The 12,102-nt window shown below is 45.4% G+C and overlaps 1 protein-coding gene across 1 annotated transcript in view; it reads right to left on the bottom strand.

Annotated features, from left to right (window-relative positions):
* BORCS5 (BLOC-1 related complex subunit 5) overlaps nucleotides 1-11,769 on the bottom strand; it is a 78,229-nt gene extending 66,460 nt beyond the window's left edge. The window contains exons 1-2 of the mRNA XM_068953172.1: nucleotides 11,664-11,769; nucleotides 10,907-11,050 (exon numbers count right to left, since the gene is read on the bottom strand). Of these exons, the coding sequence (XP_068809273.1) occupies nucleotides 10,907-11,050; nucleotides 11,664-11,721 (202 nt within the window). The 5' untranslated portion in view covers nucleotides 11,722-11,769. The remainder of the gene's footprint in view (nucleotides 1-10,906; nucleotides 11,051-11,663) is intronic.
* Between the last annotated feature and the right edge of the window lie 333 nt (nucleotides 11,770-12,102).

Genomic DNA, 12,102 nt, shown 5'->3' with positions numbered 1-12,102 from the left:
GAAGGAGTTTGCAGAAGCAGGGCATTTTAAACGAGGATGCTGAGACTCCACTAATTTTATACCAAAGTCTAAGTGCTGAAGAAGCATGTCTTGCAAGCCATCTTACTTTGAATACCAGGGAGATCAAGGGAGGGGCGCACACAAGCAATTTTCTGTGGTGTCTCGCCGAAGACAAGTTTAGGCAAGCATTAAGGCAACCTTAGCACTTGTCTACATGAGCATTTTAATTCTGAAAAAGTAGTTATATGCAAATCTGTTACAGCCTCAAGTTCCTGGTAAGCTACCAACATCTCCCCGAGCAGCAAAAAGTTTGGGCACCCTATAAATAAAGGGCAACCTTCAGTAGATGTCCAGGTGTTTTGGCACACACCTCCCATTAACACATTAAAAGAGAATCACATAAATCCTTTGCAAAATTAAAGGACTTTTGTCAGCATTATAGATTCCAGACAAGATGCCTTCATGACATTTCCAAGGCAATAGAGATGAAGATTCAAGACACAACCCTTCCACCTTCCCTTCCCTAAGATAGGGCTCAAAAATTAGCAAAGCATTGGACTTTATGCTGAATAAATACATCTGATACAATCATTTTCCCCGAACACTTGTGTTCATTTAAGTAAGAATAGCTCAGGAAAGAGAGGGAAGAACCTGCAATTTTAGGTCATAACCTAATACTCACAGAATTTCTTCTCCTTCTTTCCCCCTTCTCACTTCACCTGTGTCTCCTCCCCACTAGTCAAAGAGTCTCAACTCATACCGGGTTGTGCAGTGTGTCAGCAATAATGGTTTGTAGGGCCAGTGCTGAATTGGACAGAAGAGCTGACAGAGCTGAATTTTTTTTTCCCCTTTCCTTTTTTTTTTTTTTTTTTTTGGAGAGGCCAGGGGAGGTGGGAACGCCGTGGTTGTTTTTTTAGCCATATCAGTTACACAATTCCATTCCCTATGCAGCAAGGGCAACATTTTTACCAGAGCGACGGGCCACTGGGGAAGTCTACTACGTATAGCATAACACCTATTTCTTGGAATGCGTACGCTTCAGCCTTCAATATGCTTATGATCAAAATAGTCCTGCCAGAAAAAAATACTGTTAACTCCATGCTACAGATGAACTGAGGCAAGGATCAGTAGCCATCACCAGGAACTGAACCTCAAGTGCTTCCATCCAAATTACTGCTGACTTATATATTCTTCGTCTTACCACACCCACAGCACAAAAATTTTATTTTTTTGTAAAATCGCAAGACAGACTTCTGAAAGATGTCACCATCCCGTCCTCCCAGACCCAGCACTGTTTCAGGTGGCTGTAGTCACCTCTTAGTTAAATGCCACAGAGTTCAGCTTACACAAAACACCATAGCTCCAGTCGGTACCAAATCCAGTCTGCCAACAAGGCTACTAAGACCTAGGTCACTTTCTAGAGCAACTGCAACAAGAACACAAACGTTAAAGAAAAGCTTAAGGAGAAAGCTGTTTTCCATGCACTATTTTAAGAATGTTTCCAGCTGTTTTCAAATTCACCTATTAATTTTTTTGGCTGTATTGCAGTGACACCTGGTGGCAGCTGCCTAGACTGTAGTCTTTTCAGATGGGCCTTTACCCCGCTATTTGTTAAAGAAAAGCGAATCAGAAAGCAGAGAAACGAAGCTGCAGCCCTGCGTTGCCCACCCTCGTCACCCCGAGACATGAAGCGCACACATCCTCCCCTCGTGCAGCACTAGCAGAGATTGCTGTTGGCAGCCTCCGGTGTTACCCCCTTGACCCACCGCCGGCCACAGCTCCGCAGGCAGCGTACTCCACTCCACCATCTCACTGCCCCTTTCACTGGGGTGACGTGCATCATCACCAGGCTGAGATAACGTGGCCAAAAACTCTGAGTTTTACAGACAGCTTCTCAGGTCTTTTGCTGGAGCGCTGAACTGCACCGCCAGTCTTCCTGGCTGCATGAGTTACACGAGTGATTTTTAAAAGATATTCCCACTCTATTGGTTAGAGAGCTGCAGCCTGCAATCAGAAAATCCTGCTTTTCGTTGCGCTGGTAGAGACTCGCCTAACTCTTCAGAAGTCAAATTACTATGTGCACCAGCTACTGAAAGGAAAAAAGTACATTCAATCTGGTATTTTTACCATTTGTTCTTAAATAGAATCCCATTTTCATTCAATAAAAACAGCATTTTAACAGCAATTGCACTTACTTTTGCCCTTCAACTCTTCACCATGTGAAAAAACATATTGATATAAGGCCTCAAACCAACTCAGAGTGGTTCTCTAATACAGCTGTCGACCAGGCAGGAGATAATACATTGTGTGACATTCTACATTCAATGCACACATCAGTGCCAAGCAGGCAACGTCTTATCTGAAATTGTGCACTGGAGTAACAGCTAGCAAACATTCTGGCACACGAGAAAACAAAACAAGTGCAAGAAAGGTAAAAGTATCCAGGAACAAACTGACGCATGCAAAAAGAAAACCTCAAACAAAAAACTCCGCAAGCATCCAGAAACACTAGTTCACATGAAACACGTCACCCCACTGCAATCTTCAGAATTCCTCAGGTGTCCTAACATTGCTGGAAGATAAGAGCTTCTACCAGAAAATCTTCCTAAGCACTAAAATACTGCTACAGAACATGCCAATGATTAATTACCATGGTTTTATGAAGGCTGAGTAGTTTCTTAGCAGCACCTCTCTCATGCCAGGGGCTGTCCAGAGCCCCTTAGTTCACTACATGTGGCCCAGGAAGTAGCCAAGACACATGCATATATACACACATGATATATATTTACACACACACACACATATATATGTAAATATATCTCTCAAAGTAAAAGTACTGCTATGGTTAATTAATACAGAGTGCAAAGGCAAGTGAGCACAAAATCCCTCGGGATGTCCCTATCTTTTGAATACTTAGGTCCCTTGGAGCTCTAACTATGGGGACATCAAACCAAACAGTCTTATTGTGCAACTTCTCTCAGTCTCCAAAAAATGTTCATCACTGTTAAATTTCAAAGATAAACCTTATCATTCTACCATAAGGACATAAACGATACAAAAACATACACTGCTTTGGGACAATAACCTTGGCCCTGAAGAAACCAAACTGAGCTTTGCCTTTGATTTCAGTAGAGTCACCATTTCACCCTGAACACCCATTACTTAAATGAGCTTTGCAGTGCACACATCAGTTCCTGCCCCTTCTCCTTTGCCTGATGCCATCCTTCTTTGACAGCTGTCTCAGGATGCAGGCTTGCAAGTGCAGCTGTCCAGCACATTAGTGGTGGAGTGCTCATGCATTACTACAGCATGCAACAGAAATCAATTTCCTACCAAACATTACCAGTAGCAATTTTATTACTACTGCAAGTTGAAAGGAAGGATCTCTAGAAGTTTATCCACGTTTCAGAATTTAATATGTAACCTGCAATTGTGCATCTTCTGGCTTATGCATGCAAGCGTACTGACAACAGCCAAGCACACCATGATCAGGCCCATGTGGAAAATAGAGCAAATATTACAAAATTCATAGTATGTCTGACTTTAGTGGTCAAGTCAAATGAACCACAAAACTCCTATTTTCCTTTTTGTTAAACTTCCCTAAAAAAGGAATAGGGACAGATCAAATCTGATTCAAAACTTCCAGGTTTTATAACACTGAGCTTGCTGACCTGTGCGTTATTACTTGGTTCCTGATTTCACTTACATAACTACACAGAGAACACGATTAAGCTAAGCTCCACCCACAGTGCTCGGATAACAAGATTTAGGACTTGAGCAGACTTGTTTTTTCACTTCTACCTTAACAAGCTTTTTATCTTTTTATAATTTTAACAAGACAAACTCTTAGTCAAAAAGGGTGGGGGTTATAATCCACACATGACTTTCTGAAATCTACCTTTTTTCTGCTAAGTGTCTGGAAGGGGAAGTAAAGACAGATCAGAGATTTTGAATGAGGTAATGCTCTGGAAAATGTATAGTTAACCATAAACAGGCACTGCATATAGAAGTATCCACTTCTCCTTTACCTTGACCACATTCACTTAACTGAATCAGTATCCAACAATACCCAAAAGTCAAGAACTACAGACTTTGGGTGTTAACAATTTACAGCATACCTCTTGGTCAGCCATAATCTTTCTGAATAAACTGACTGGCCTACATTAAATAGTCTCCTGAACTGATAAAATCCTATTAGGCAATAAGCGTTTACACAATCTAAGATTCAAAAGCAATCCCTTGTAACACTGCTGTTAGACCACCAACAAAACGTGAAGCATTCCAGAAACGGCCACCAATCAGGACAAAATAACACAAAAAGGGGGGCAAATTGGCATCTCCTCCAAAACCAAACTAGATTGGAAAAAAAAAAAAGTGTGAACCATAGTGTGAACAGTTAAGGCATGCACAGGTAAGTACTTTTTTTTTTTTTTAATTTTATCTGCAAGTGTGTATTGATGTATCTTTAACCTATCCTTTACAGTGTGGGAGAAAAAATTGAAAAGAAATGTCCTACCACTGCACACACCTGCATGGCAGTGCTGTGGATGAATGATGTTTAACTAGTGTAGTGTGCTCAGCAGATACTTCCTGTCAACAAGGCACATACCCACCAGGAAGCATGCAATCCACTGACTGATTTTTGCTGGGAAGACACCTTAGGAGGAAAGAGCTTCATGTTACAGGAGTCTCAAATAGGGACTTTATGTCAAAGCATTTTTGGCTTTTGGGGGGCAGGAGGTGGGCATGTGGGGAATGCAGGGAGTAGCACAGAAGCATTTCAGACATTGTTACTTCCTGCTTTCTATTGACAGTTTCACTGATTCCTAATGGAGTTAATGGCAAAATGATCTTTGATACACCTGACTGATTCTAGTACAACTTACTTTGACTATTCGACATCACAAGATGGGGAAGACTTCTTCATAACTGCAGTGACCATATATGAGGGCAAAGGAGAAATCTGTTACATTCATAAGCAGATAGAAGCCTCCTTAGAATAATTTTTCAAACACATAATTACTGCTCATCTTTTCCTCAAACACAGCAGACATTTCTCATTCAGAAAAATTTTGCTTCAGCATCTGCAGCCTTTTCCCATGCACCTCTGTCTGAACTTGCCCATGTTGCTCATTGCCATAGTAACCGAAGACACAAGTTCTCTGCCCCTGGGCCAGAGCTCCCCTCAGGAACTCTATCACCATTTCTGATCCCATCACTTCCCTGATCTATAAATCATTTCAGCCCCTTTGTGACAGACATATCCCAAACAATCTTCTTGTTACAACGCGATTATGCCCCCAGTATGCCTACAAGTCCCACATTTCTGTCTAGTGAGCAAAGTACTCCATGATACTAATGGCCAGAAGAATACAAAAAAAGTGAAACGAGCAGAGCGTACCATGGTGGTCAGCTAAAGAGGAGAGAACCAAGCTCATGGCACCAGGAGCAGGCTTCCTTCACATCCCCATCTTTCTCCAACCCCACGCACCTTACAGACGGGAGACTTACTCTTCAGATAGATAGTGCACTGAGCATCACTGTTACAGCATCCCTACAGGAGCAGTTTTGGAGGTTAATCACTCCAAAGAATCTGAGTGATTATCATCTCTGATCTCATGTAAGCCACAACAGAGAGCTACATGCACATATCCTATTCACGTGTTTGCAGCAGGAATGCTTCTTTACCTACCAGCTTGATTGACGCACGTGTAAGGTTCAACAGATGCAGACACTTCATAGAGAAAGATACCCACAGAGGCAACAAACAGGGAAAGTAGGAAGAGAAATTTCACCTTTCAGTCAGACTTAACTGAGCAGCAAGGCAACATGCAGCCAAGCAGGGGAGCTTCAAATGAGCAAGACAAGGAACACTTCACTTACAGCCAGTGAGATTCTTTCCTGAATAAAAGTACACAAATGAGAAGAGAGGGAGATTAAAATCTGTCCAAAGGTCCTAGCGGACTCAAGAGAGATGTACTCTAGATGCTTTCCTGGCATAAGGTTATCCTGTGACATTCCAATAGAGCACACTAGCTCCTACAGCTAACCAAGCAGAGCCACGGTTCCAAACGCTCTCCCAACTGGTGTTGAGCATACTGCTTAGACAGTACTCAAACGCAGACTCAAACCCTGTCACGCAGTAAAAAGGAACTAGCCCAGCTCTCCAGTTCCTGGACAAACCCTCTAACCACTGAGGAACACATGGAATTAGGACATCCTTTTCTCTTCCAGCTATCTTTTGAAAGGAAAGCTCCTGTCCACAAAACTGAAGCGCTTCCTAGGTTCTGTTTCCAGGATCTTGCTCAGAGTTGTGAAACCAAAACGGAGATAGGCAGCTCTCGGTAATACAGGCTAGTGGTCCACAACTCCAAAAAGAGGCAGAAGTGCACTCACGTTCCTATCCTTGTTATTTCTTTCTGCCCAGCATGCTCATTTTCACAGAACTTCTTCTGAGCACTAAGTGTGGAATCCATGCAACCAATTTGGATGTTACAAATTCTGCTAGAGCCCTACGCATTCAACAATGTTGATGGCTCAAGAAGCAGAATTTAAAAAGGACTGAAGTATCACAGTGCCTAGAGAAGTCCAGGAACACGATTCCTTAACTTGCACTATTAGCTAAATTTCCCTAGACAGTAAACGGAGCAAAGAGCATTCAGTGTGGTAAGGGAGAGAAGAGAGGACGCAAGTCAGCCAGTAAGAAACACTGAGGAGAAGGATGAAACAAAATCCATTTCTCTTGGTTCCATGAGGTTGGGACTCTGAATACCTACTAACTTTCCTCTCCCCTTACATGCAGCCCCAAAAAGAAAAAAAATACATTCAATTTTTTCAAACAAGTAGTTTTCTGCTTATAAAGTGACCTTGTATAAAGAAAATTATACAAGGATAAACATTCCTTTCTAGTTGCCTAACACAAGCTTAAGTTTGCTGCTACTGGAATAGAAGATTGGCACAGCACAGGCACGGAGTACAAATTTCACCACTGTTCTGTCTCCCAATACACTTCTCAGCATCTCAGTAGGCTCTTCTGCTCAAGATGTGTGCTAGCTACAATAAAAACACCGTTGCCAAGTTTTCCCTTCAAACTATACTGAGAGAGAAAGAAAGCGCCCAAAAAGGCCAGGTTGGTGGCAACTCCTGTTGCCCTCAGGAGTTTCAAAAGTTTTTTTGCATTCAGAAGAAATGCACACAATTCTCCCTACCACCTATTAGAGCAGCTACTGGAGACAATCTATCAGACACTTACTCCCAGGACCAAGTGCACTTTTCGCTCCTGTCAGCTTGGGTGGAATTGTGATCTCAAATTTTTAAATATCAAAACAAGCTCCCCTAAGCCCAGTGCTTAGGGGGCGCTCCTTACATCAATGTACCCCTGCTGCATAACCAGTACAAGATACTAGCGCCTGTCCCACAGCACTGAAATCAACAGATGCCTAAACTTGGACCTCTCAAACACTGCATATTATGCACGATCCATCACCGAAATAAAAGTTTAGAGACACCAAATACTACCAAGAAAGACCATACACAGTCATAGCTGTACCTCTGAGGTGCAGTTTTTGTTACAGGCGTCAAGAAAAATCTAACATGGAAGATACAACGGACATGACACTGACATTTTCTTACATGGTGCAGCAGTAAAAACCGCCAGCTTCACTTATCACACAAAGCTCAACTCAAAACGGCTAGAAGACAGCAGGGCTTCGGCTCTTACACGCTTTGGCTCCTGAGATCCCTTCATGACCATATGCCTCCCAATTCCATCAACTCAATCATTAGGCTTCTTCTGAGATTGAAAACTAAAGCAAATTCCCTTGGCTTGGCCAAGAAGAACTTGAAGACTAACAAAGTCCACATGGGTTATGAGTTCATGACTTGAGCTCTTCAAGCCAGTAGATCATGAAATACAAGTTTTTAGGATTAACTCCTTAAAAAAAAAGATCTCTAGTATCTTTCTTTATCCATTCCAGGAACCTGTGAAGAATACAGAGAAGAGATCAGTCCAAAACTGGACAACATCTTTTGCTCAAGCAGGACTGTGGCAGATCCGGGGTCCCTCAAGACTCAAAGCACTCCACAGACCATGCTTCTTTCTGTAGTAAACATTACGTATCATAGTCTTGTGGAGCAAGCAGGGTTTACCCCTGCATTTGGGGCTGAGGAAACAGTCCACACACAGTCAATGCAACTGAGAATGCAATACCCTCCAGCAGTCACCAGGTGTCATCACATCCCAAGAGATTTACAGGGAAGGAGACTCCTATTAGCGCAAGTGCCAGAAATAGAAAAGCAGCTTTCTATCACCCATACACTGCTACACTGCCTCAGGTATGAAATAAGACCATCAAAAACAACTCAGTGACTTCCCCTCAAACAACTTAAATGCATATTTAGGAGTTAAAGGGCCTGGACTCGTGATCTAAGCCAGTGCCTCCCAGCCTGACTATCTCAGCCACAAGGCTGCCGCTACCCTCTTCTTCCTCACTTCCCATCTCAAGCCCTTTAACCTCACTTTTCAATCACCCATGCAGGAACACTGCAGCTGGGAGCTATTACCAGTCCTGCTTCCCAGGACTTCTGCAGCTCTTGGGCAACAGAGGTTTGGCTCACCACAATTAGAGGCTGGGTGGAACTGAAACTCTTTTCATCACTCTTTCACATACACAACAAATCTCTGTGCTGGCTGTTAATGAAACTTCTAAATTTGGTCTCGCAGATGCCATCTAATTCCTAGCCTGGAATCACTGCCTCCTACCTCTGCTGTGCACCATTCATGGCTGCTTCCTCTTCCACTCACCGGCACCACTGCTCTTCTCCATTCCCTCACTGTCATCTTCATCCTCACCAGCTCTCATGGGCATACAATCCCAGATAACAAATCCTCCCAGGACTCAGCTGACTTCAGTTCTGACAGAACTTCTTAGCTATGACACCAGGAATTGCCTGTATCATGGGCATATGTAGCTAACACAGCATCCTCCTGACTACCGAAACTGGGCCGAGGTCCACAGAGGCTTAGACACTTCCACTTCAGCACTTAACCTTGCACTGATAATGCTAGAACTCCCTCATTTCCTTTGGGTTTGGGTTGTAGTATTTACACTCCCGACCACCACTGGTGAGCTCCTGCTTCTGTTCCCCGCCTCGTGCATTCAAATTCTGACAAAAGCAAGTTCTGCCCACGGTTTATGCCCCAGTCTGCTGCTGACATGAACGTCATGCAAACCTCAGCAGTCTTGCAGTCAGATTTAAAATGGTAGAAGTAGTGTCTTGAATAAATCAAATAAGATTTTTTTTTCTTTCTTTTCAGACTGCAACGTTGCAACAACCTCTACAAGTAACACACGCACTCCTTTGTCAAGGGGGACACCAGTACCAGCCCCAAATATATCCAGATTTATGCCTTTCTTCTAACACAGTTCCTCTCCTTCCCACTCCCCAAGTCCTTCATCTCTCCCATCTCCCCCCCACCCCAGCTCTGTACAAACAGTACTGTCAGTGCTACAAGGCTCTAAATCCCTGTCTGGCTGTACTTAATAAAATGCCAGTTATTTGGCCCATTAGTCTTTCATACTGCCTACAAGTTCTAGTCATGTTCCAGGGTCCTTATGCTATAGGCACAGTATAAAAAAAAAAAAAAAAAAAACAGAGAAAAGAGTCCTTGTCTAAAAAGGGACATTACACCATGCCTAGTAATGCACACAAGGCAAAGTGGCTGCCGCACCTTCCCCACAGCCATGCATGGATCAGTGACACCCCAAGCACTAGCACCCAACCCCTCGGTAGCATAAGCCCATATAATTTCTTCTAGCAGCAGGGGAGAGCTAAACATCCCAGCTCCTTCTCCTCACTGGAGCAGCAGGCCCATAAGGCATGCGCGAGTGCTACAGCTAACGTACGTACATGCGGTAGGCCTTAAACCTTTAGAAAGCATTGGCTCACTGAATGCCTATTACATAGCATATGCATATAAGCGTGCAGATCCACACTGCTCCAGGGAGAGGAGGAGGTCAGGAGCGCACTGCTGCTATCATAGCAATTCCTGCAGGCTGCTCCAGACATCTTCCCCTCAAGAGACTTCCAAATAAGAAAGAGGCTACACGGTCTCCAGAAAAGAGGGAGCTAGAGCCAGGCCACAGTGTGCATGAGTGATTATGGTACACTGTAGGCTAGGCAACCGTGATTTAAAGCTTCACTTCACTTGGAACAGAACAGGAGGGACAACAGATGGAGCAGAGAATAAAGAATAAAAACAGGGAGGAAAAGAAAGAAAAAGAAAGAAACATAGACAGAAAAAACAAGAGACACCTAGTGGAAATTTAAGAGGTCCACTGACAGAAAGGGAGGTTGTCAACATGGGGCATGAGGATGCTCCCCCACCCAAGTCTCATTTTTTTTTTCTTCTTCCAAAATAAGAATAGAAACCGTTGCAAGTCAGAAACCACAACAATAAATCTTGATTTCAAGCCTAAGTGAATTCATACACACACAGTCACAACTCTGAGGTAGTAACATACAGAGGTTTTGGAGAGCCTAGACCAAAACTGGAGACCGCATCCCCATTGTACACTGAGATGTAACACAGCACATGTCTCATCAGCAGCCTTTCACACCAGTGGTGCAGGGCAAACTGGCACGCTTGGGGCTGATCCAACCCCACGGTAAACGCAGCTACCTCTGAGAGCATTACCAGCACACCACTAGACTAGTTCACGCACCATCGAGAAGGCCAGGCATAATTACATAAAAACAAAAGGAAGTAAGGTTTAAAACAGTCATGGCAGGAGCAAAAAGATGGACAGACACACGAACTTCAGTTGGGAGCTCAGAATACACAAAGCACATGCTCCATCAGACAGGAAAATGGGCCAGTAAAACCAGAGGAAGAAGAATCGTTTACCTTTCAAAAGGGGCTGGAAAGTTGGGATCTCCTGCAGCTTAATGACATCTGGATCATTGCTCACGTTACGGGAGGACTGTGTTCCTGGGGCTACTACCACAATGTCATCCATTTTTGCTCGTTGCTTGGCTGGTGAGGGAGATGCTGGAAGAACACGGGGAAGAAAAATAATCAAACAATTGAATTCATAAGACACAAATTGCATCAGAATTTGACCCAAACAGAACATGACCACATTTAACACAGCCAAAGTATGCTACCGGCAGCATAAGAGCATCTCTGAGGTCGGTCACTGAAGGACTGTATTCTCCCTTTCTCTCTCTCTAAGTATTATGTTCAGCCAAATTTTTTTTTTAAAATCACATACCAGGCAGCTGATTAAATACGTGCTGCCTTCCCCTCGCTGTAGGGACGGTCTAACATGGTTCCGCTTTAGTGAAGAGGGCAGAAGGCAAACACTACACAACCTTATTTGCCAGCACCCCACCTGAGTCAGCCTCTATCCATGCCCTCAGATATCTTTCCAGGAAAACGTCAGTTCATCACCTTAACGGCAAACATATCCGGGGACACGCGCTTCTCCGTTATACGGTTTTTCGCCCCCTTCCCCGAAACGCATTTTTCCGTGTCCGCAGGGATGCGGCGGACGGGAACCGCGCTCCCCTTCACCCCTGCTGCTTCACCACCGCCTCCCCACGCCGGAGCCCGCAGGCGGCCGCCGCCGCCCCCGCTCCCGCCCGGCTCCGCCGCCCCCCACCTGCGGCGCCCGGCTCGCCGGGGCGGCCCTCGGCCTCCGCGCTCTGCTCGGCTCCCATGGCCGCCGCCGCCGCCGGCCGCCCCGGGGCCTCCGCCGCCCTCCGCGCCGCCCCTCGCGGCGGCCCCGGCCCCGGCCGCGCCGCGCGGGGCCCCCTGCGCCGCGCCGCGCCGCTGCCCGCGGCCGCCAGCACCGCCCGCACACGGCGCTTCCGGGGCCGGCGGCGGCGGCGGCGTCTGCGCCCGGGTCACCGCGGGGCGGGGTTCCCTGGAGGGGGCGTGGTCCCCCGCGAAGGGGGCGGGGTTTCCCCTGGAGGGGGCGGGGCTCCGCTCCCGGCGGCGGGGGCAGAGCGGTGCCCCTCTCGTCGTTTAATTGTATTGCTTAATTGCGGCCGTCGGCTCTTCCGCCCGCCCGATTTAAGGCAAAGCGAGCAAAGCCTCCG

The sequence above is a fragment of the Struthio camelus genome, chromosome 1 (assembly GCF_040807025.1).
Source record: "Struthio camelus isolate bStrCam1 chromosome 1, bStrCam1.hap1, whole genome shotgun sequence".
NCBI classification, from domain to species: Eukaryota; Metazoa; Chordata; class Aves; order Struthioniformes; family Struthionidae; genus Struthio; species Struthio camelus.
This window is presented reverse-complemented; position numbering and strand designations above follow the sequence as displayed.